Here is a 26,808-nt window from a genome sequence, read left to right as displayed (position 1 = left end):
TAACAATGTTAAAATAGATCTGTCATACATAAACAATGCAGAGACACTTATGACAGCCAGTTCAATATAAAAACATTTGCTGCAAGTTTGAACTTCTGAAGTTCAACCGATTCAACTGTCCAATTTGGAAGATCCTTTCACATCTAGTTACAGCTGGAATAAAAAGTCTATAATGCTGTATAATACAGTATTAAGGTTTATGATGAAGAAGACATGACTGTTAGAATTAACTACATACCTAATACAGTACTGTAGTCTGGGAAGATCTAAATACAAAGATCAGAATTATGAAAATTCTCATGCAATAAGCATAAAAAAGTAACTGAACGATGATACCAGAGAGTAATATCTATGTCATATATAAGTAATTTAATAGACAGCAAGTTCTCATTAAGTTGAATGTGCAAGTGCGAAGGTTGTACTGCATTGAAGATGAGAGAGAGGGGCATGATCCAAATGTAAAATGTTCCGTTTTTGTGGATCGAGGATCACCATCGCAAGGGAATAGCTGTCGAATCGCTCATCATCTGGGAAAATGCCAAGTCTCTACTGCGTCACTTCACTCAAGAAGAATCTCAGTCGCCTAACAGTCAAGATGCCACATCTTCCCAGCATAGGCCTTTCCAAGCCAGCAAAGGCTTGTTTGAGAAGTGTAAACGTCTTTTTGCATTAAATAACGCAAAGATTATTGGGGAGTCAACCTCTGCAGATCATGAGGCAGTGAGAGTTTTCCTTGAGGCACTTCCCAATATCATCAAGGAGTGGTAAAAACAAGAACAAGTTTGGAATATGAATGAAACTGGAAAGTTTAAGAACACATGTAAAATTTTAATTTGCTTTCTTGATTTACCGTTAATTGTTGAAGCGTTGCACGCTTCACGTAAAAGTAATTACAGTACAGTGAACCCTCGCTACTTCGCGGTTCGACCATCGCGGATTCACCACTTCGCGGATTTTTTCCATAACCCATATATATACAGTAACATATATATATATATGTATGCATGCATTTATGTATATATGTATATATGTAGGTATGTATATGTGTATACATATAAATATATATATATATATATATATATATATATATATATATATATATATATATATATATATATATATATATATATATATATCTAAAGTAGGAAGATGTGATGTAGTTCTAAGGGAATAGTATGGGAAATATGTCTGGGTAATAAGCAAAACTCTACCTCCAGTTTGTTTCTTCATTATGATCAGAGATAAATGTAAACAAAACATTGGTTGCCATTTTTTAACGTGCTTTTTAGCGTGTTTAGGAAACGCATGATATAAAATTGCCTTTAATATTTGTGCCTGTTTTAGTTTAGGGTACTGTAGTACATGCATTAAGTGTTCTGTACATTAAAGGGTAGTTTGTTAACAGTACTACATACAAGGGAAGGTTTTAAAAGTCTGAATATACATGTTGAATAAATAGGTAAATATGGTGTCACTACTTCGCGGATTTTCACCTATCGCGGCCGCGTCTGGAACCTATCTACCGCGATAAACGAGGGTTCACTGTACATCAATGGCCCATATACGAAGATTCGATGAACAAATATTCAAAGAAACAAATAAAATAATTTTGACCCAGACCATGCTTTGATTTACACACCAAAATTTAAGTTAAGAATATTTTGCAACTGTAAAATTTTTACTGATTTAGTAAAAGTAAAAGAAAATAATAATAGTATTGTTATAATTGTTGTGTATACTCATACAGCCACAATAGCTAGTGAGCTACTAAACCAAAAACAATAGTTTTGTTTGGAACAATCGAATTGGATAAGAGGGATAATAGCCGTCTTACTTGGATTTCAACCATCGTACGATAGTAAATGAATACCATAAAAACTTTACAAAGTTGAGTAGAATGAGACCAGCATTTTTACATTATATACATATTTTCTTTGGAGAAATAAATCAAGGCTATTTACTGCTAATTATAAACCACAAGCTGTAGCTAAAGGTGAGAAAACCAACAATTTTCATAGCTGCTATGCTGTTTGGAATCGGGGAAAGCCATCTCAAAATGAAAAAAAAAAAAAAAAAAAAAAAAAAAAAAAAAAAAAAAAAAAAAAAAAAAAAACACTAAATGGTATGAACTTCTAAATGTGCAAATCACGGAACAAAACGTAAATAGCTGTATTTTTTGATAAAGTGGGAAAGTGTGCTAGAAAACCGAGAAATAGTTTTGTTAAAACACAATCTAAATTAATATAAGACTATGAAATTCGAGAAGTAAAAATGGCAATTCACCAGTTTATAGTACATGCAGGATGGTGTATTTGGTTTGTGTAAAATGTAAACCAAACTACATAAAAACTACCTAAAGAATTTTAAGCAATATTACTTTCCCAAAAACTGTATAATTAAGCACAGCAAACCTAAAAACTAAATTTATTGCATCAGAAACATAGATGAAATTCCAGTAACTACTAGGGACTGTTGGATGGTCAAAGATAAACCTATGTTTGTGGAGGATGTTGACAATATATGATCATCGATGTTGTCTGAATGTATGGACATCTATGAGAAAGAAGATTGCACACATTTGGCCATCCTCCCCTTGTCAGCAAAGATCGGGGAGATACTCATAAACAAAACTTGTTTATGAAGAAAAGTTGCTCAATCCTGTAGCTTACCTAGGTATTCAGTTAATTCTAATAGTAAGGCCTTCTCCATCATGAAGCTCAATGCTACTCAGTATTTCAGAAGTTTTATTCCAGCTGTGACCAACCTAACCGGGTTGTTGAATCAGTAGAACAAAAAGTTCAAACTTGCAGCAAATGTTTCTCTGTTGAACAGGCTGACATAAGTCTTTTTAAAGTTTATATATGACACATCTGTTTTGCTGTTGTTACTGTTTTGGAAATATTTTATCAAATTTTTCTCATATTTATTCATTTCCTTATTTCCTTTCATCACTGGGCTATTTTTCCATATTGGAGCCCTTGGGCTTATAGCATCTTGCTTTTCCAAATAGGGTTGTAGCTTAGCTAATAATAATAATAGCGTCTGATCAATCAAATAAAGGAGCGACTGCTGCCCCCTTGGAAGGGGGAAAAAAAAAAAAGAGGAGGTAGAAGGGACAGTCAATCTTACCTTTCATTCTAGTCTTTCATGGCAACTGCTCTTATACAAAATGTTTCTCGCTCAAGGAAGTAGCAAGGTTTGCTACATGATCTGTTGAGCAACTACCATCGGGTACCCAGGGACCAGTAGATAAGCTCTCATAGATAACAAGCAAAAAAGGTTGTCTGTTAACGAACGCTCATCTTCAGGAACTGCACCAGGTAGGTCCTTTTTACGAGCTAGGATAATCCAATATGTCCAACTTTTTGTGCTTGAATTTGTGATGCTCCCTTCTCCTCGCCAGCCGGAGGAGCACATCTGAATGTCCCACACAGGCAGACAGAAACGGTGTTCTATGATCTTTTCTCTTATTCCTTACGTTGCTGTAGAAAGTCTGTGTCCTCCCAGGATGGGAAGGTAAGTCACCCTGGTCCCCATCAGTCACTTCTTGTAGGGTAAATATGAAGAAGGACTTAAAGTTATGAACAGCCAAGTTCTAAATACTGACCACAAATTCCTGAACCAAGATGAAGGAGATATTCTATCCTTCAGAATGATTTATCACACAGGCCAAGATATGCAGTATCCAACTTGCATCCTCAGGGCTGAGCAGGTAGAGGATGGTCACGAGGGCCAAAGCCTTCTGTGCCACCCATCACCCGTGCTCGAGCAGGATAGCTCGAGAGACCTGTGAAATCAAAACGTTCCCTACAACTTGATCTTCTGAGAAGATCCTCATAACAATTATCACAGATTCCAGACCTAATTCCTAGTTGAAAACTTGTATCAAAGGCTCATTTTACCTTTGTCTACACATACATCGAATAGCCTGGCTTATTCTTTCCACATTCCCTTTTGTCCTCATACACCTGAAAACAGTGAGATAATCAAACAATTCTTCTTTACTCAAGGGGCTAACTACTGCACTGTAATTGTTCAGGGGCCATTTTTCTATTGGTAAGGGTAGAAGAGATTTTAGATATGGTAAGCAGCTCTTCTAGAAGGATACTCCATAGTCAAACAATGGTTCTCTAGTCTTAGGTAGTGATGTAGCCTCTGTACCATGGTCTTCCATGTCTTGGGGTAAAGTTCTATTGCTTGAGGGTACACTTGAGCACACTATCTTATTTCTCATCTTCATGTTTTTTTTATCTTTTTTTTTTTTTAATTTTCATGGCTTATATATGGAAAATCTATTTTAATGTTACTGTTCTTGAAATATTTCAATTGATCATTACTTCCCTTGCAGCTTATTTCTTTTCCTCACTGTTTTTCTGTTAGAGCCATTGGGCTTTTAGAATCTTGCTTTTCCAACTAGGGTTGCGGCTTATCTAGTAATATCATTAATAATAATAAAAGAAAGAAAGAAAACAGCTGATACGGATACAATCAAAGTGTGGCCACTTGGGAGAAGTTAGAGTAATGCTGTGGTCTACCGACTGCTGAGTAATCAGATAAATGGAAAAATTCATTGAAACGAGCATGCATCTAGAATTCTCAGGGATGTTGGAAGTAGTCTTCGATTGCTGCCAAATAAACTGGAACAGCAATACTGGAAGTTTCTTATTCAGCTGAATGGCGAGGCATTCAAGCGATGGTGAAGCCCTGAAGTAGAATACCTTTCCGCCACACCAAACAATTATGTAGAGATCCATACTGACCCTTACTCTGAATCCCTGTCAACAGAGTACGTTTGCTCCAACTGTCTTCCTGTCTAAATTGAACTTAGCAAATATCTTCTGTATTGACAAAAGTTTTATAACCCAAAAGTCACTCAGAACAGGCGAGAGATATCATATCACAAGGTGTCCCATCGCATGGTGCCCAAAAAGCTTGAAGAAGACCGATTCCATAGTACAGTACTGTATATGGTCATACCAAGACCCCTCAAGTGGTGATAGAGCGTGAAGACTGCTGGCGATATATATGGGATGCCAGGATCATGGAAATTGTTTGCATTGTAATAATGCCTGTGGTGATAGCATCGTGGGATCGGTCAGCTAAAGCAGTTTAATTTGTGCTGCTTGTTGATATGCTCCACCATGAAAGGCTGTCACCTCTGGAACTCACTGAAGAGGAAAGAGAAGGGCAGAGTCTACCCTTTTGCATGGGGTGGTAACGTTCCACTACACTTTCTGCTCGATTGTCATCTCTGGAACTCTCCAAAGAGGAAAGGGCAGTGCCCATCATACTGTAATGGGGTGCACCTGTTTGGTTTCATTTGAGACTTAGTAGTGATGACAGGCATGTAAACCAATATAACGTGTACCGAAATATACTCTCTAGAAGGGAAATATTACCGACACGCAATCTCTTGTTTTGCGTACAAGGCAACAGGATCATTTTCTTAAGTGGAAATGTTCATGGTATATACTGGTGGTTCTCTTGATGTTCTTCAAAGTTTCGGTAACACCGAAGCACTCTGGGTATGATCCAGCACAGGAGAAGGACAAGGGCAGCTGTCAACATCCTGACCAGCAGTATTTGTGCTTTGCCTAGCATGAGACCTAGCACGTGCAGCAGGCGCATGAGTTCCTGTATCTCATACTGAAACACTTTCTCGGGGATGTTTGGGTTTCAGTACAGCACTGTTCGTTCCACGAAACAGTTACAATCTCTGGTTAATATCCAGTGAGAATCGGACCGATGAGACTTTCCCGTACAGGAAAGAGTACTGGTAGTGAGAGCGTCAACACCTGTATCTTGTACCAACCCACCTCCCTGTGTTGGGTTGGAGGTTGGTACCACATGTACATGAAGAGAGGTCGGACAATGTCTCGAAACTAAAAGATCATTATTTCCAGGTGGTTATTACTTCTTCTCAAGACAGTTGGAGTAAAGACCAAAGGCACAACTACTCATCTAAATCTTTCTACTGTATTCTTGTACTGGACTGAGAACAAAATAAGGCAAAACTCAGTAGAGGAAGGGATGTCGGTTTGAAGGTCAGACTCCTCAAAGGCCGAGTTGCTTCAAACTCCTTTGTCCACAGAGGCTGGAAAAGCAGTAGATGCTTCAGTTTCTGATGGGAAATGTAAAAGCGTTATGTGAAAGCCTGTTGGTATTGGGAAATCTTGCCAATGATAGACCGTTCGTGATGTGGCGTCTCTATTATTGTTAGAGCAGTCCTGATCTTCTCATCTCTCAGGAACTGTCAGTGCCTATTATCCCAATCAAGGGTCTCCTGTACAAAACCAGGTGCTGGTAACAGGGGCATGAACACCTGTCACAAGTACCGTTCAGAGCTGGGCACAATCTTGGTGCATACCACTCTTCCAGGTATGTACTCTTCTCACATGTACGAGGAGAGGTCATCAAAGAGACGCAGCTGCGATGACTGGACAATTGTCATCCTCTCTTGGGGTGAAGTCGCAGTACTCAGTCAGGGGCAATGCATTTGATAAGAAACCAAACAATGTTACTAAAGCGACGCACTGATGTTTGTTCCCGAAGGAACAACTCGACTCACAAGACTTCCCTCTCTCTTAAAAGAGAGAAAGATCATCCAGGAAGGGGCAAGAAGAGAGGAGCCTTTTATTCCTTCCAGCAGTGTTTGTGCTTGTTCTTGTGAGAAACAGCACAAGTGGCAGGTGGGTGAGCATCTGTATCGGGTACCGATACGTATACTCAAGGATGAGAATGTTCCCAGTAAACTCTCTCTCTCCTAGTGAACAAAGCAATAACATATTGGAATCCCTTCCCCGAGCCAAGAATCTTAGTACCACACCACAAAAAGAGAAAATGGTTGGAGTCGTGCATACATAACTCCTATTGATTGACCACTGAGTGTAGCAAGATCTTGATTCCTGGAAGGATCTCTGCACATAGGAAGAACTTGCTGCGTTGGCAGGCGGGTGACAGGTGCTGTGTGTCGAACGCACCGACAACATGGAGCATGCAAAGACTAATCACTATGGGGAGACCAGGATTGCCGAGCACGAACGTGTGATAGGATATAAAGTTTGAGCCCCATATGCATGGAAAACTGGCTTAATTTATTTCCTCTGATGTATGAAGATCACTAATCTGTAAAGCTGCAAGTGCATAAACATAGTAAGTAGTATGGTCAGAGCCAGGACACATGGAAACGTTACGATGCGCGAGTTCCAGCTGCACGTGGATGCTCAGAGCTTGGAAGGTCAGTCAGCAGGATGAAAAGATTCTGTCGAAATCCTCATACTCTTCAATTAAGGACACTAATTGCATGAATCTCGGGTGTGAGTGTGAAGGTACTATGGTACATTCCAAGTCAGCATAGAGAACATCGATTATCTTATTTGTGAAACTTGAATGTGTGGACCATCATGCACATGGAAAGTACTGTACTATTGTATGTTCTGAGCCAAAACATGTGGAGAGAGTACGCATGGATAATCATGTTCGTGAAACTTGTAAGAGTGGAAGTTCGGCATCACATAGAAGGTAATACAATCTGAGCCCATATGTAATCGTGTAGACATTACACGTGGAGCGCATACACCAAGAACCTTTTCTTGAAAACAAACACTCAGCTGGAGGACAGGAAGAAAATACATAGTCAGACGATTGTCCAAGAGAGGGAAAAAAGAAAAAAAAAAGCCGACTTGTTCCAACTGGAAGTGTGCGAATTCAATTCCGTATAAGAGACGAGCGCACTGCCTCCAGAGGGGAGATAATCGGTGGGAGTCACACGTAAAGGACATCTATTAATTATTTTTCCTGGACTTCTTTGAAGAAGAGTAGCAGTGAAAACTCATCAAAATGAGGCTGAAGAAAAGGATGAACTTGAAATTTACTTTCTGCAGGGTTGTACAGGCCCATGACGATGCATCTCACAGGAGTGGATAAGTACTTAGCGCTTCCCAAGGAATGGGTAGACACTGAAGGAAAACAGGGTGGCAATCTTTCACTTCACACTTAGCATTAGAAAAATCTTCGTCGATTTAGCAGAACAATGCAGATAAACGTTGTCATTGCCGTCACGAGGACAAACTCGCTAGGGAATTAACAGCAAACAGGACTGTTGTTTAACAGGAAGAAGAATATGGATATCGCAGGTTGCACAAAAAACTGCCAAATAATATGGTTATTGGGAAAACTGCATGTCTTTTCTTCCCTAATCTTCCTTACATATGATGATCTGCCCAATAAATTATGCTTAAAAAAAAAAAAAGAAAAAAAAAAAATGCTGTCCAACAAGAAGAATATGGATATCGCAGATTGCACAGAGAGCTACGAAACATTATGATTTTCGGGAAAAAACCGCAAGTCTTTTCTTCCCTAATCTCCCTTACACATGCAAAAAAAAAAAAAAAAAAAAAAAAAAAAAAAAAAAAAAAAAAAACCACACACGGCCAGTTGAAGGCGTCAGAAGTATTTTTTCATTATACGGCGATAGAGCGGCCCGTCAGCCTAGCAATCTCCAGATAACTACTGCCACTTTGTTAAGTTTTAACAGCCATATCAAGTTTTGCTGAAACCATACTTCTATCAAAGACTAAGGTTTGCATTCGTTTAGAAACAGCGTGTACAATATATCTACAGTATATCTATATCTATATCTACAGTATATCTATATCAAGAGAGAGAGAGAGAGAGAGAGAGAGAGAGAGAGAGAGAGAGAGAGAGAGAGAGAGAGAGAGAGAGAGAGAGAATTAGTTATTTTTATAAACATACCTCATCAACCCTGCTCATTCATTATAGCATATCGTCAGCTCACTTACCTGAAAATATAAAAAAAACATATCTTCACTAACACAAACATAACTAAAGCAATAAAAGCAGAAAATATAAAAATCATTTCCCAACAACAAGTATAATCACCCTAAAATAAAAGCACACTATTTACATCCAAAGTTTTGTTGTTTTGTTAAAATCATATACATATATACATTCTTCAATATTAAACCGTTTCCTCAAACAGGGTTTGGCTCTACATATATCTTTCAACAACTAAATTGCGGATGAGCCCACCACACTCCTTAGTCACCTTATACACATTCACAGAGGTCTCATCGGCAGCACAAAGTGCTCATAAACAAATTACATCCTTCCCACCATATCTTGCACTTAAGATTCAGATTCCTAGATTTTATACTAAGGCCCTTTTTAGACCTGATATAGTCAAATGGCCAAAATAGGACAAGAGGAGGACATCCTTGCTGGAGGACAGGGAGACCATTGACATTTAGTCCTTGAAGCTTGAGTCTTGGTAGCAAAATCAAGACCATATGAGAAACAAACCGATGATCAATGCCTGGAATGTTACTGAATAAAACATGGGACTCGCTACCCAACTTAGAAGATAATTGCTATTAAAAACAGCCTTTTGCATCAAATCTATTAGAGCAACACTAACTAAGTCGAGCTCTGGACTACCAAAATCAAAAGTATAACAGAGGGCATGGGAACGGATTGGCCAAAATGATGAGAGGTATGCAGTATCACAATTGGAATCTAAACCAAAAAGAAAAAGATGCACTAGGGACAATTTCTCATCATGTAAAAAGAGAGAAGTTCACAGCTACGGGAATAAAGACCTCATGCAGAGTTATATCCCATTTGTCATACCGAGTACCAAACTTTTCCAAATTTCCTGTGAGAAGATTAGTAGATGTGGTTCGCCATTGGTTACTGTAACTGTTGTGACTTTCAATCGGCCCCTCCTAGATGACACTGGATAACCTTCGTGTGTGAAGGCGAAGCCAAAAAAAAGAATCATGGATCCTTTATAAGTGAAGCTGCTTTGAGTATTTCCTACAACAGAGAGGAACTTTGGCTGATTATAACGTCCAGGTCTGGACATCACTCAAACTGAAGACAAAGAAAAACATTGAGCAGTATTAAAAATTCAATGATGTACAGAACTCCACAAAGATATGCCAGAGCAGATCAATGGAAAGAAGGCTGGGGTTTCGAGGTTATCCCAAGATTCCAACATTGTACCTGTGACTCTCATGGGTCCGACATTGGTAAGCATTTCAGTGGAAGCATGCCGTTAAGAAATTTTAAAAACTGGTTGACTAAGGACATCCCCAAAATTGGCCAAACTGTTTTCCAAACATCGCTGTTGAGAGACAACAGACAGAAAAAACCATAGATTCCTGCTACGGGTGCCAGCTAATGTTTCAAACTCTGCAGATACATTTTTACTCTATGGAAACATTATCCTCCTCTTCCTATTAAAAAAAAAAATATCTACAAAGCTTATTGACAAGATGATAGCAACTCATGGTGGGATCGTCTGAGGGTCGTGGTAGGTGACTACTGTAGTTATCAGACAACTATGTTTCTCAGTTCTAAAATGCCAGGAACAGATTGTTGGATGATGGCAATGCTCCTCCAATAACCAAGATCTCTTCACCTGAAGATCCCACAGGAGCACCTGAGCCCTAATCAAATTTGTCCCGGAACATAGGAACCTCTGAATCTGGAGGTCGAAAAACCCCTTGTCAATTATTCTTCTGGTGCCTGGTACTAGTTCAGGTAGGAACTTTGGAGAACACACGTCAAACTCTATAAGGAAAAAAAAACTGAAGTAAAAAGTCTTCATGTTGATAAAGACCTCAATAATAATGATGATGAAGATGATCCTTATTCCCTATAGCCTGACAATCATTAAAATTAGAAAATCAAAGGTGAATAGTCTTCTATATACTGTAGATGTTTAAAATTAACTTTGTCAAAAGCAAATTGCTTATTTGTCTGCTTCCTTGTGATTTGCTACTCATCTTTATATTCTTGTTTCATAACAAGGCTCATTATTTCATCCAATTCCATAAAGATGTCATCATTTTCCGTAAATAAGTGCATATCTATTTAATAGCAACTCCCAGCTGAATACCAAAATTTACCTCTTCAGTTTCTCAAAAAATTATACACAAACAAAACTCATTATTACGAGAAATAAAAGGCCGTTATTACATGCTTACACTACACACCTCAATAAATCTACTGAACATTCTTAGTTACACCTTTAAGGGATTGCTGCTACACTGCACTATGAAGGCAGTATGGAAGGATCTTTGCAGCAGAGCCCTTTTATCCCAAAAGACTGCAATATCCCTTCATTTTATTTTTCATCCATTTCAAATGAGTCTCCTTTCACCTAGCTTTATAACATTCCCATTCAGTTGGTTTCTCAACTAATTATTATTATTATTATTATTATTATAATCACTAGTTAAGCTACTACCCTGATTGGGAAAGCAGAATGTTATAAGCCAAAAGTCTCTTAACAGTGAAAAATAGCCCAGTGAGGAAAGAAAGTAATTGAAATATGTACATAAGTAATGAAAAATTTAAATAAAATATTTTAAGAACAGTAACAACATTATAATAGATCTTTCATGTATAAACTATAAAACTTAAAAAAAGAAAGAGGAATAAGGTAGAATTGAGTGCCCAAGTGTACCCTCAAGCAAGAGAACTCTACCCCAGACAGTGGAAAACCAGATATAGAGGCTATGGCACAAGACTAGAGAACAATGGTCTGATTTTGAAGTGTCCTAGAGGAGCTGCTTACCATAGCTAAAGTCTCTCTTCCAACCTTATCAACAGGAAAGTAGCCATTGAACAATTACTGTAGTTAACCACTTGAGTGAAGATTAATTTTTTGGTAATCTCAATGTGGTCAGGTGTAAGATGACAGGAGAATATGGAAAGACTAAGCCAGACTATTCTGTGTATGTGTAGGCAAAGGATAAATGAGCTATAACCTGATACGGATCCAATGTACTACTGTCTGGCCGGTAAAAGGAGCCAATAACTCTCTAGTGGTAGTAGCTCAATTGGTGGCTGGTGCCTTGGCAAACCTACTACCACTGATCTGGTTAAACTATCGAATAATAATGATCATATATTTTTATACAATTCTCTCAGAACACAGCTAATCAAGTCTAAAAATAACTATAGTCCATTTCTTTTAGCGATGCATATTTGCACCGACTCGCAGCGGTGCCCTTTTAGCTCGGAAAAGTTTCCGGATCGCTGATTGGTTGGACAAGATAATTCTAACCAATCAGCGATCAGGAAACATTTCCGAGCTAAAAGGGCACTGCCGCGAGTCGGTGCAAATATGCATCGCTAAAAGAAATGTACTATAGGGGAATTATAAAGATAGGCAGCACCAGTCATAAAAAAACCCAGGACTCACAAATGGCATTCCACTATATCATACATAGGTAGTACAATATACAAGCTGCTTTGATTGCTTTGATTCTCCTATTTGAAGGATGAGAAAGACAAATACTGCATCTAACCAAGCCTTAACCAGCAATATAATACTGCACTGTTAATACAACATTTCTCAGCTAAGATATTGGGAGAATGACTAATTTTTGTGCAAATCTATTACCTAAGAAAAGTTAAGTGTGCTGGAAACAAAACTTTAATTTTCTCTGAAGCTATCACCATTAATCTTACAAGAGAACATACATCATTATAACTAATCAAATACGTCTTAACCCTTTTACCCCCAGGCTATTTGGAAATTTCCAACCCTTAACCCCCAAGGGTTATTTTTCTCCCAGCACATTTTGCAGTATATTTTTTTTTTTAAATTGCTTTAACAGCCTTAATTTTTGTCATAGAGAGGTCAGGTTGGTTTCATTCTCTTGGAAAATGCCTGAATTTTCTCAAAAAATTATCAAAAATATGAAATAAAATTTTTTATAGCATTATTTTGCAAGGACGTACCGATACGTCCATGGGGGTAAAGGGATGGCTTTTGTGAAACGTACCAGTACGTCCTTTGGGGGTAAAAGGGTTAAGCATGACTTCTCTAATGTACATGGTCACGTTGTTAATAACTGGCACTTCTGTGAAACAATACAATTGAAAACCAGACATGGACATTTTTGTTTACTGTACATCACAGGTTTCTCATGGATACAAACATTCAGCTAAACAAAGCAGTGAGATACATCTCACTTGAGAAGCTCCAAACATTCAACGCTGAAATTTAACGAAATTGCTGAATGAAAGTAATAACTAATTCACAGCTTAGGTCAGTGTTATATATGAAAAATAAATTATAAAACAGGTGACCTGACACCTCCCTCCTAAAGCCAATCCAAACCTCAGGTTTCTTACTGAAAAGCCAAATCTTATAAACGAGTCAAGAACCAACATTATGATTTCAATGTCTGAATTGATTTGGATCTACAGATTTGCATTGAATTTATGAAATTGGGACAGAAGGGCCAACATTGGGGCCTAAAACCTTGCAACTGGGAGAAAATCACAAATTTTTAAGTAATTTGTATTTTTCCTAACATACTTACCTAGAACTACCTTCTTAGGAGTTACTGGTTAACTCTACCTAACCGACCAGCTTTTTGTATAGTTTACCCACTTCCCGTTTTCAACGGGGTCAACCTCTGGCAGTGTGGTACGTGCCCTGAGGCGACCCGGGGGTCGGGCAGCGTGCTAGCTCAGGTCGAATCGCCAGTAAGTTTCTGGTCGCGACGTGATCAACATCTCGCCGCGCTCTCTCTTACCTTGTGCGACCCTTTGTGTCCCCCGATCCTTTGTTTCAGTATGAAGAAAAAGATTTTATGATGGACAGCAACTTGAAACAAAGGAAACAAGAAGGGAGGTATAGGAGGGCCGAAAGGATGCTGCCAAGACCTTCAAGTAATGCCTCCTAAGATACACGGAATGAAGTAACCCCTTACTGGGACAGGCAGAATTGAAAGGAAATAATGAAATAAAAAATTTAAAGCACGAGCCATTTTTGGTTAACGACTCTCGACAACATGATGTTAAAGTATTCACTAGGGCTAGCAATTGAAGCAGATACAACCAATACCAAGGAACGTAGAGAGTAGAGGTCCCCTTTTTTGTTTTGTTTCATTGTTGATGTCGGCTACCCCCCAAAATTGGGGGAAGTGCGTTTGGTATATGTATGTACAATTATGAACATAGGATAGATGATTTCCAGCTGAAATCTCAGCCCTTGGAACATTTTGGCATGTAAAAGGCCTTAACTCGGCCATCGGTTAGTTTTGGGCTTACGTCTAAACTATGGGTCTTACAGGTTTAGATTAGATTTTCTTGATGGAGATATGAATGGTTCATCATTTGCCTTACTAATTATTGTTCATGACCAATATCGTCAAACTATAACAAACCCCATACTATGTCCGATTCCAGATACTGAAATGTTTTCTATAAAAAGAAATAATGATATACCCAACAAACTACTGTATATACTTTCATGAGGGATCTTCTATATAAGAGAAGAGTATTTTCTTTTCTCAAGGAAAATGGAGGTCTGCTCATCACAAAATCAAAAATAAAATAAAATTTTCATATTTACTATTCAATTTATCCTGTGTTCATCCAGCAAATAAATTACAACCCTGTTAACAAGCTTCTATTTATAACTACCAAGTAAAACTTCTTATAACACATTCAATAAACAAAGTTGGACGCGAATACCGTGAGACCTTCTACCGGGGAGTACTCCCAGGGTGGTGCCTGGGGGGGAGGTTAGAGGGGACTAGTGATAGTCCCTGCTGGCTAATGGTTGCCCGAGGAGAACGATGTAAATCGTCTCTGTGGAGACCTAAAACCCCGCAACTTTAACTTTAAACCTATGACAAAGAAAAGCTGACATTTCTATCAAGTCCACAACTTTCCATAGTTGAGTGACAAACACTTGAAGTACCTTTTGATCTTTAAATAAGGGTACATATCAAAAAATGAGGTATCACCATGATTTTAGTGGTTAAGATTTCAGTTTTTCTTACGATACTTTTGAGTCTGTATTGTATATCTTATTTAATCATACAATTTATAAGAAATAGAGATATGTCGAGATACAGTATCATGGAGAAAGGGCATAATTGAAGACTACCTACAGTAATTCAGTGTTCAAAATTGGAGAGAACTCGTCTCTCTCATCCAACCTTATAAAAGAGAAATCTGACCTAATTGTTAATGATCGATTACAAATATCATATCATTTACATATAGTCCAGGAATCATCTAACATTTCACCCAAGTTTCTCTGTTGATTTGAGAAATTACCCTTACTGGCCTCTTAATCCCATTTGAGGCATAATCAATATAATATTCCACCAGCAATTTCAAAGAAAAAATTTACCTCCCTCTATTCATCATTGAAAAATCTATAGCACCCTTATTAACATTTAATATACTGTAGTGCATTCCTCTACTTTCATTCCACCAACAATCAAGGAAACACAGCAAGTAACTTAAGGCCACTGATATGACAGGAATCAAAATGTTGAATAAGCTTTATGTAAAACCAGCAACAATTAAGTTTCAGTACACTGTACCAACCGTGTGTCACACAATTGTACATAATTATTTTGTAGTAGTAAAAAATAGAGGGTTGGGCATGAATGTAAAGAGAGTTCTATATGAGAAAGTGATTGTACCAACTGTGATGTATGGATCAGAGTTGTGGGGAATGAAAGTGATGGAGAGACAGAAATTGAATGTGTTTGAGATGAAGTGTCTGAGGAGTATGGCTGGTGTATCTCGAGTAGATAGGGTTAGGAACGAAGTGGTGAGGGTGAGAACGGGTGTAAGAAATGAGTTAGCGGCTAGAGTGGATATGAATGTGTTGAGGTGGTTTGGCCATGTTGAGAGAATGGAAAATGGCTGTCTGCTAAAGAAGGTGATGAATGCAAGAGTTGATGGGAGAAGTACAAGAGGAAGGCCAAGGTTTGGGTGGATGGATGGTGTGAAGAAAGCTCTGGGTGATAGAAGGATAGATGTGAGCGAGGCAAGAGAGCGTGCGAGAAATAGGAATGAATGGCGAGCGATTGTGACGCAGTTCCGGTAGGCCCTGCTGCTTCCTCCGGTGCCTTAGATGACCGCGGAGGTAGCAGCAGTAGGGGACTCAACAGTATGAAGCTTCATCTGTGGTGGAAATGTGGGAGGTTGGGCTGTGGCACCCTAGCAGTACCAGCTGAACTCGGCTGAGTCCCTGGTTAGGCTGGAGGAACGTAGAGAGTAGAGGTCCCCTTTTTTGTTTTGTTTCTTGTTGTTGTCGGCTACCCCCAAAAATTGGGGGAAGTGCCTTTGGTATATGTATGTATGTATGTATCTGCGCTCTTCCCTCGCACTAAAAAGAACCTGAATGATCATGTCTCCGGTTTTGCTCTGAACATTGTCTGTCTCTTGAACATGTTATGTCCTGTTGCCTTGAGGTTTTGTATATAAAGGAGCGTGTTCCTTAATAAACAACTCAGTTGATTGCATCCTGCCTTTGAGTTCACAACCCTCTCTCGGCCCGTCACAACACCTTAGTATTTTTAAAGCTGTATAAAGGTATATTGGACTTCTGAAATTGCACAAATGGATTTCTCATAAATAAAATTATGAGGTGAGCAGACAAAAACAAAATAGAAGGTAGGAAACCAAATTTACTGTAATGATTTATCTTAAAGTAATGGTTTGGTCATTATAATAGCAAAGATAAGTCAGCATGACATCAGGGGATTGCAACAAAATGAGGATGGTAAATCACTATACTGGCACTATTCATTAGAAACAGCAACATCATTCTAACACCATTCATTAGAAAAATCAAAGAGATTAAAATCTCTATGAATTTAATATTTTCTAAATCTCAAAATTGTGAAAATAAAAAAAGGACAAATGAAAATGGGATTAAAGTCACTGGATAAAGAGAAAAACAAACTGAAAACTTTCCTAAATGGTAGTATTGCATCATCATTATTATTGTATAGTATTGTAAAACACTTTGACAAAACTGCACAACTTCATTTCTAAACTTTCATAGTGGTGACTTAGGGAAGTTGTTCTTAAACATGTTAAAAATGAGTAAGGAAAATATTATGAGTTTCAATGTTAGGTAGAAAGAGATCAAATAGAACAAATTTAAAGTAAAACAAATAAACAAACCTTCAGCAACATCTACAGGACACACTGGAATTAGCACTTTGAGGTGGTAGCCCCTAAAAAGGACATCACAAACTCTATGCACTGTGTTCCTGAAGGCTGATTAAGCCTTGTACAGTATTTATTAGTGTCATTCTTCAAAATTTAACTGGATACTTTTGACATTCCAGTATTTGTACATAGGAAAAGAAACATATAATGTGCCTTCATGCAGATACATCATCATTCATCTATAAATCAAATATGCTTAAATTTGAAACAAGATGCACCTTTACATTGTCATACAGTACAAGGTAAACTTGTTTTAAAAATTGAAAGGTTTGCTGGCTAGAGCTAAGAGTGCTTACTCCTAGCACTAAAAGTATGGTAGAAAAGGAATTAATGAATACACAAGACATATACTTGCTAAATAGTGAAAAGAAGAGGACAGCCAAAGTAAATAACTAATGTACTATAAACACAAAAGTGTAAAAGCAATAAAAAATCAAGAATTAACCCTTTTACCACCAGGCTCTTTGGAAATTTCCAACCCTTAACCCCCAAGGGGTTATTTTTTCCCAGCATATTTTGCAGTATATTTATTTTAAATTGCTCTAACAGCCTTAATTTTTTATATAGAGAGGTCAGGTTGGTCTCATTCTCTTGGAAAAAGCATGAATTTTCACAAAAAATTATCAAAAATATGAAAAAAAAAATTTAATAGCATCTTTTTGCAAGGACGTACCGGTACGTCCATGGGGGTAAAGGGATGGGTTTTGTGAAACGTACCAGTACGTCCTTTGGGGGTAAAAGGGTTAAAAGTCAGGGCTGAAGATATTGTAAACATCCAATATCTTATGAAAATTTGGAGAAAATAAATATGTATCAAGCAATGCACATGCACCTCAAGAATTTATCCTGAAAAGACAACAAAACAAGACTCCTTAGTAACAAAGTCCCATCTAATCGAGCTGCAACAATATTTGATCTCAATGTACGGTATCGCAGAAAATACTAATATGGCAGACAAGAGCCATGTGGTTTATAACCCACTGACAAATGTAATTGTAACCAATTCAAATTATTGTCATCTAGAAAAATATTCAAATGTAATCAGTACCCCCTTTAGTGATTGAACTATTCAAAATTAACATAAATTGAACATGAGCATTCAAAACATAATATAACCTAAACAGGCGCTCAAAAATAACATGAATATTTATTTCAACATGAGAATTTATCTGTCCCCTTAAATAAACACTATTTTTCAATAATTCCTTACTGAATATGCTTAGTCAAAAAACATAAGCAAGAAGGCTGTGTCTCCTTTGTACTCGTTCATTAAACTTAGTTTCATAAATTCACTTCAGTATTTAATAGTTATGTATATAAGGACTATCAATAGACAGTACTGTGCTTTACAGTAACAAATCTAAATGAAGAAAATTGAGAAATTTTTTAAATATTTCCTAAAAAAAATATGTTTCTCATACACCCAGCCATCAAATTGGACCAGAATCTTTATTCTCGTCTATCAATCTTTGGTATAAACCTCTCAACAGTATTGATACTTTTTTCTTACATAAATAATAAAATGCAGAACAGGGAACCTCAAAGAATTGTTTGGTTTTAATAATAATGGATGGATGGATTCATGAATTAGCACTGGGGCTGGTAGCAAAATAATACAGGTACTGTATAAGAGAAAAGGACAGGAAAATTATTTTAAGTCTGTTATCCAAGATGAAAGTTGGTTATTAATAATAGTTTATATATGACATATCTCTTTTGACATTACTTTTTTTAGAATAATTTATTATTAATTTGTTCTCTTCAGTTATTTATTTCCTTATTTCCTTTCCTCACTGGGCTATTTTTTCCTATTGGAGCCCCTGGGCTTATAGCATCTTGCTTTTCCAATTAGGGTTGTAGCTTGGGTGATAATAATAATAATAATACCTTGAGTAACTTGATTGGTTTTCTGCTACATAACTTAGTTTAACCAGACAATAAGCTAAATGTTCTACTCCTTACAAGATTTTTTTTTTTTTTTTTTGTAAATATGTTAACTACGGATTACAACATTGTACAATGTTATTTAAATAAAATTTCATATTTCTATACTCACCTGATGTTCATATCATAAAGTTTAGCTTATTCTCCAGAAGTTCAGTTAAATAGACATTTGCCCGTAAAACATTTCAAAAATTTCAAATTATCTTTCCCTTCAGTAAATAAACGCCCTTAGTAAAGGGACTGAACATTCTAGCGTTAAGTGGTAAGAAGTCCAGAAGTTGACACGCCAGTTAAGAGAATCTAAGATAGGAAATACCAAATCTTAAATTAAAATTAATATAAGGATCTAAACTACATACTTTGTCTTCTGTCACGCAATCTAGAAGTCTAAAGAGTGACTTGGGATGTGGAACTGCAAGGGTTTATCAGCAGAAGAATTTAAGGTAATGAAAGAATTTGACTCTACAAGAGGAGCTTGACTCTGTTAGGCACCATGCACAATTAGAACCCTTGCTGAAGGAACACTATGTGAAAATGACCACTGGACCCAACTATGAATTTGGGTTAGTATAAGCAACTAAGCGGTAAAGTCAGACTTGCCACCTACAAGAAAACACTCTCTGGCCTTCTGAGAATACAGTAACAAAGTACTGTACAGTAATATAAAGTGAGACCTTTTAATGCTCATCACTAACAAAACTTAGTTGGTGAGCAAGTACTCGTGGGCCATAGTGTTAGCAACACTCCAATAACAACTCTTCTTTTTCCCTTGAACTAACACTTACTTTCTCTCCTTGGCTGTAAGATAATGGATAATTGATATGACTAACAGTTATATTTAAGCAGGTCAAATAAAATTAAATTCAAATCCTGATGTCTTGCAAATTTCTCTTCTAAGAGACTAGAAATATCCTCTTTTATCAAATCTTCAAAGGAAAGTGATTAAAAAATACTCCTTACTTCATTGCCGACAGAAATCAACTTAGTCAACCAATTTTCAAAACCTGAATTTACATATATGTAGCACAATGATGGGGTCAAGACTGGAAATGAAATTAAAATCCAAAACAAGATTAGACAACAGATGAGTCTTATACAAGCAAGCGTATCTTTGCCATATAAAGGCTTAAGAACTACATAAGAACCAGATTTGCTAGCATTTTTCTAAATATGAGACCCTAATTTATCAATTCTGTCAACCGCAAAGTACGAAAACTGAGGGGTATAGACAGTCTTGGAAGTAGCTACTTCTGCAGATTTGGAAGAGTAGGATGGTTCTGAAGTTACCTTAATCAACTTTTTGAGGTATTTCTCGGCAATAAAGTTACGTAATGTTTCAAAATGAGACAATTCCTCGCTTTCAATGTCTGCCTCCGTGTTTTCTTCCTCTCTTCTTGTACAGCTGATAAAAAATCCACCGATTTCCCAGTTTCTTTACAATTGGTTACGAGGGCTGCTGAGCATGAGTGCGGAGGACTCTTTCTGGTAAAGATGTTCAATACTGTACTGGTGCCTACATTTATCTCTGTTTTTTTAACATCCCTGCCTGGCATTCTCCTGGACAGGAGTTCAATACCTGCTCAAGCTAAATAGTTTCTAATAGTGTCTGCAACCTCACCATCTTTGTGAGCTTTGGGATAGCCTATAAGTCTACCTGCTGACTCATCAGTCAGTAGCCATTGTCTGACTCTCTTGTCTTAGCTTGATGGAACCCCTCTCCCCCAAGCTAGGACTAGAGAGGGTGCTGATTATATAATCCTTCTCTAGAATGGAGGGATATTAGGATCCAGACTACAAACTCTATCCTCTACCTGACAATCTAATTGTCTATATAACTCCTTTAAAATATTAGGGGTTTGTTGATTGGAAATTTATTTGCAATAAATACATTGTCTTTCTTTTTCAATTGCACAATAAAATAGGCTTAAGAAAACCTTTCTTTTTCAATTGCACAATAAAATAGGCTTGAGAAAACCTTTCTTTTTCAATTGCACAATAAAATAGGCTTAAGAAAATCTTTCTTTTTCAATTGCACAATAAAATAGGCTTAAGAAAATCTTTCTTTTTTCAATTGCACAATAAAATAGGCTTAAGAAAACCTTTCTTTTTCAATTGCACAATAAAATAGCCTTAAGAAAATCTTTCTTTTTCAATTGCACAATAAAATAGTCTTAAGAAAATAAAGTTTTTCAGTGATCAATCTATTATTAAGGTGTTTTAATTCTTTCATTCTACAGTACCCTGTTTCAGGCATTATTTTCCTGTCTGGTCTTCAGCTGCATATTCACATCTTAATTTTTTGGGACAAGATCTTGCTGTCTATTAATTTCTTATCATCAACCTATATTAACCTCTGGTATCATCGTTTATGCATATTGCTTAAATATTTTTCATAATTCTGACTACCCTTTGCATTCAAGATCTATCCAGACTGTACCATCCTGAAAATAGTACTAGGCATGCAGTTAATTCTAAGTCATGCCTTCTCCATCATTAAACTCAATACTACATAATATTTTGAAGTTTAATCCAGCTGTGATGAAATTATGGAATTTTCTTCTTAATTAGGCAGTTGAAAGGGTGGAATTTCAGAAGATCATAAATGCAGCGAATATTTTTGTGCTGAAAAGGCTGACATGAACCTCAACATAGTTTATATACAGTATGACAGATCAACTTTAACATTGTTATTGTTCTTAAAATGTTTTTTTTTAATTTTTCATTACTTTCTTATAGTTTATTAATTTCCTTCTTTTGATGCATCTGTGCAGAGCAACAAGCTGGAGGAGGGACTAGAAGATCTTGTCCTTTGCAAAGGTTTTCGTCTCCCATCCAACATAGTAGGTGTGTCATTTGGTCCTGGGTAATAGGAGCTAGAACGTCCGGGGAGTCGGAGTGTTGGTTCCACACGGACTTAAGCTGCCAGTGTAGAAATCTGATCCTGAGGCGGCCGTTGGGAACTAGACGAAGCAGGGAGGTTACCTGACCTAGGAGATGTAACCATTGTCGGCTGGTAAGTCTTCTCGTCTGAAGAAGGGTCTTGCCACTTCTCTCCGCCTGTGTACTCTGTTGTCTGATGGAAAAATTTTTGTTTGTTGATTTCTATAATCTTACAGAGAGAAACCAGTCTATGGGATGGAAGCAGTGATGACTCTGCGAGATTTATCATGATCCCCAGATCTTGATAAAACTCTAGAAGCCGGTTTTGGAGATGAAGAAGGGTCATCTCTGAGTCTGCTAGAATCAGCCAATCGTCAAGGTATCTTAGGAGACAAATGCTGTTCTTGTGAACCCAAGATGCTAGGGCAAACACCCTGGTAAAAACCCAAGGTGCTTTTGCGAGACCAAAACAGAGAACCTTGAACTGGTATCACTTATTCTCGTGTATGAATCAAAGATACTTCCCTGAAGATGGGTGGATTGGAATCTGGAAGTATGCGTCCTGGAGATCCAATGTGCACATGAAGTTCCTTGGTCTTACCACCTGGATGAGGTGTCTGTCGTCTCCATCCTGAATGATGTTTGTTAAACAAACTTGTTCGTGGGCAAGAGATCAATGACTGGTCTCCAGCCCCCAGACACCTTTTTCACAAGAAAAATATGACTGTAGAAGCCTGGGGACCCGTCCACGACCTCTTGGAGAGCGCCCTTCTGCAGCATGGTCTGGACTTCGGGCTAGCTCCTTTACGGATCCCTTCATATAGAAACAACGAAATTGGATCCCGAGTCAGAGGAGGGAGAGATTGAATGATCAGGACGTGATACCCTACCCCAATCCCCTCTATCGTTCAGGGATCCGCCCCGGGATGCTGCCACCTCTGCCAGAGGTGATCGTTCAGGGATCCGCCCCGGGATGCTGCCACCTCTGCCAGAGGTGTTGCAGGCATCCTCCCACGGGTGGTCGGTGATGAGGATTGCCCTCCTTAGCGGGAGTGTGGCCGCTCTCTCAACCTCCTTTCTTTGCTCTGAAGGACACATTCCCTTTCCGCTCTCTGGCCTAAAAGGGACGTTTATACACCTTACAGAGTCCAGAGGACCAAGAAGTTGAGGGGTTAGAGGTGCTAGGCTGATTCATGAAGGTTGAGAAGACCTCCCATCAGACCAATAAGTCATGGCCCTGTGGAGGAGAGAATCCTCGGAGGATTTTCTCCACCTATCAGCTGCCCTCTCTATCTCTCCTGGAACGAATAGTGAGGATCCCATGAGAGTCAAGTTCCTCAGGTGCGTTACTCCCACCTTCGCCACCTGCCTATGGAATCTCCCGATTATGGTATCCTGTCACTTAAGGATGGCATTGGCCCACATGTTGACTGCGTGATGCAATAGGAGCTCCAGCGTAAACCTACCGACAAAATGAGAGACTGTAAAGACTTTCTTGTGGACTATTAAAACAGATCTTCGGAGTGCACAATATAGCCTAAAGACCCCACCCATAGGTCGAGCCACGAAGTAGCCTGCATGGCGTACTTCGCACTTCGTTCTATTTTGAGGAGCTCAGCTGCCAAAAGCAAAGCTCTCAGAGAACAGAGTTAGAGTCGGAAAGCCCCTAGTGAGATTCCACTGAGGGGTCGAGAGTCAGGGTCAAGTGGGGTTCATTCTCGATCTCATAGTACTTCCTTTGAAGAAATGAAAGGAGGTGGGAGAGATCTTGATGAGGAATCTGCTCTTAAGGAACGAGAAGTTCCTGCTATCTGAGAGCGCTTTCCTCCTGGCTGCTGTCAGTCTCTTTGGTCTTAGGGGGTTTTTGGGTTCCAAACATTTGGTCCAAGACCATCTCTTTACCTTCCTTGGAGGTAGTACCAGGATAGAACAGATTGTTTATGGCCCTCATACAAGCAAGGACCTGCCAGAAGGCATGTTCAGACTCCTTAAGCTCCTGTTCAGAGTGGAAATTCGGACTCGCTACCTCCAAGCTCTCATCCATAGGAGCCTGGGGTAGGTCAATGTTATCAACAGGGTCACAAGAGGGCCCTGCCTCAGGGGATCTTCTATCCACCTCTGGCCTACAAGATTCCCTTGCCCTAGCATTCTTGGGAACCATCTTCGAGTCTTTTGACTCCCACCACGGAGGAAAATGCTAACCCAGGATGGAAGAGTTTGGAGGAGCTGGCAGTTTCTCACACACTCTAGACTCAGGGATAGGGAATTCCTCCTCTGCTGTTGGTTTGGAAACTGGACGTTGGTCTCGGGTGACCTTCTCTATCTGTTGAGGATTGAAGGGATGGATAGAGATTTCCCTGGGCAAGCCAAGATCCCAACTCGTTCAGGGTTGGATGAGATATGCATGGGGTGAAGTGTTGCGTCTCATACTCCTCCTCTGTCTCATTATTAATCCCTAGCCTTAACTGGAGTTAGGGGAAGACAATCTAGAGATTGCTCTGCAGCAGGGCGCATTCTTTGCTTAGCACTGGGTCTGGATGGCAAAGACCGCTGTGCTTTAGAGGCACTGCTACCCTGAGCAGATTTCCTCAAGGAATCCAGACTACACTGACGGGACAAACCCGGCTCTGAACTCTCCAAAGGAATTCGAGGAGTAGCCCTGACTTGGGCAACTCTAGGCTGCAGAGGTGGAGGAGCCACACCCAAGGACTTTTGGAGGGTAGATACCTGCATATCAAACTAAGAGGGAAGCTCTTCTCCTCTTAAAAATTCTGTGATTTCATTTGGGAGGCCGGGGGGAGGCAAACGCCTTTTGGTGGGAAGGCGTGAGGGTGCATGAGACAACCTAGGAGACATTCCTAGGACGAAGAGGTTGATCAGGCGAGATCGGAACATTTGCAAACTTGTTTGGAGGTTCCTTGAACCCTTCAGTGAAGAGGGTAGACCTACCACCAGATGAAGTCTCTGCTGGAGGTGGTGGCAGAAGTGTTGGGACCATGATTGCTCGTAATTCCGGTACTTCTATTCGTGAAACGCTCGCGAGAACTGTAGATTCACACGTGAAATGGCGGGGCCAGAAGTGCCAGTTTCACGAGCGACTGGTGCCGATCGAAAAGGGGCAGGCCTTAAGGGCTCCTGTGGTGCTGGAGGACCACTCACGCCAGCTAGCAGCGAAGGGGAGGGCCTCTGTACCAGGGCAACTCAAAGCATTAAGGAGCGTTACACTGCGTTGGAAAGAATTGGAGTGCACTGCAGAGGCGAGCGCTTAGCTAAAGCATCCCAGGCAGCGAAGGGCGCTGTGGGTAGCTTAATGGGGCCCCTTACTGAGAATTGTTTGTCAGGTAGTCCATGTCCAGTCGAAGGTCGCTGAGAAGAGGTTTGAGTTGTCGAGCGGCTTGTGGATGTTGAGCGCGAGCACCTACATTTTCCCCATGACGAGGAACGCTTAGGCCTTGATCGTGCACGCACAGTTAGCAATGGTGAATGTTCTATTAGTGATCGTGAATGGTGAACATCTTGAGTGCCATGCTCGCGACTATGAGTGTCACCCTCGTGATTAGGAGCGTCGCCCTTGTGATCGGGAACTTCGGCAGCTGATCGTCGCCCTCGTGAACGTCGACAGCGTGATCGTCGCCCTCGTGAATGTCGACAGCGTGAGCATGATCATCGCCCTCGTGAACATCAACAGCGTGATCGTCTCCCTTGTGAACATGAGTGTCCACCTCGTGATCGAGATCGTCAAGATCGAAAACGCAAGCGTGCAGATCTAGACCTAGAGCCTATAGATCGTAATCATGAGTCTTTAGCTCGTGATCATGAGCTTTCAGCTTGGGAGAAAGAATGCCTTTTAGAAGAAGAGCGCCGAGACCATGATAACCAGCGGTCTCGTGAGCGTGAAGCTCTAGAGTTAGAAGGCCTTCGCAAGGAAGAGTGGCGAGATTGTGATGACCTGCGATCTCTCAAGATGATTTTCGGATCGACGTAAACGACAACTTAAAGATGATCTCCCAGAAAGAAGAAAAGATAGAGTCTTTGGGATCGGCTAGAAGATGGAACGCTGGCCGGTTGAAGATTATATGTATCTACAGCAGGCAGGAGTTTAGTACACGAGCTGGAACCATTCCTGTGGGGAGAAACAAAGGTCAGAAGACGATGATGTCCCAGGATGGCGAGTGGGCTTGTCGTCAATGGGAGGCCGTTGGAGGGGCGAACGTGAGCAATCACCTCGTCCACGCGTGGAAGGGCCAGGAGAGGGCGAAAGATGAACCTCGCACACGTCCAGAGCCAAGGATGTTGAAAGCTCTGGCGAAGAGTAATTTCTAGCACCACGCTGAAGGAGTTGCAGCAGCATTTCCTTCGAAGGCAGAGCAGAAACGCCCAGAGATGGTCACGCCTGTAAAACATCTGCAAGGGAAAATGGTTCCCCGCCAGCTGGAGGAGGTGCTTCACTACTGGAAGCAACAGCAGCCCCAGTACCCCGAGGTTGCCATGGAGTTATACGATCAGCGCTCCTACTCGATTGTCCGCCGTAGAATGACAAGCGAGGAGGAGCCTTGGGAAGAGGATTAGGAGTGCGTGAAGAGGAGGCTCGCAGTTTCTTCGCCCCTGAGGGAGAAAGATCACGCTTAACCTCCTCCTACCTGCAGAGCCAAATTCTCCAACAGGGAGACAGGCCACTCCCTAGACTCGTCACACGGCGAGCACTGCTCACGACGGCGGCCCCCAACAGGTTGGACACAAGAAGTGAGATTTCAGTCTCAACCGACAACATGAACATGCCACAATGGGTACCGTCGCAACCAGGACAGGTTCGCATGGGAGTATCAAAGAAGCGCAGTCACACCTGAAAGAGAAAAAGCAATATGCATAAGCAGTATCAATGGCTAACCCTTAAAGAGGAGAGAGGATACGTCCGCTCTCTAAATGCCATAAGGAAAAAATTTACGTAGTTCACCG

General features: G+C 39.7%; 1 protein-coding gene across 13 annotated transcripts in view; it reads right to left on the bottom strand.

Annotated features, from left to right (window-relative positions):
- The window catches only part of Ptpmeg2 (Protein tyrosine phosphatase Meg2), a 283,516-nt gene that overhangs the window by 220,829 nt on the left and 35,879 nt on the right, over nt 1-26,808 (bottom strand). For 3 of the 13 annotated variants that reach the window (XM_068349667.1, XM_068349669.1, XM_068349678.1), the window contains exon 3: nt 8,755-8,801. The exons of the other annotated variants lie outside the window; for them this stretch is intronic. In XM_068349667.1, coding sequence (XP_068205768.1) covers nt 8,755-8,772 — 18 coding nt within the window. In that variant the 5' untranslated portion in view covers nt 8,773-8,801. The remainder of the gene's footprint in view (nt 1-8,754; nt 8,802-26,808) is intronic. 13 annotated transcript variants of the gene reach the window in all.

The sequence above is a fragment of the Palaemon carinicauda genome, chromosome 26, assembly GCF_036898095.1.
Source record: "Palaemon carinicauda isolate YSFRI2023 chromosome 26, ASM3689809v2, whole genome shotgun sequence".
NCBI classification, from domain to species: Eukaryota; Metazoa; Arthropoda; class Malacostraca; order Decapoda; family Palaemonidae; genus Palaemon; species Palaemon carinicauda.
Note: the sequence above shows the minus strand (reverse complement) of the source record. Positions and strands in the feature narration are given on the sequence as shown.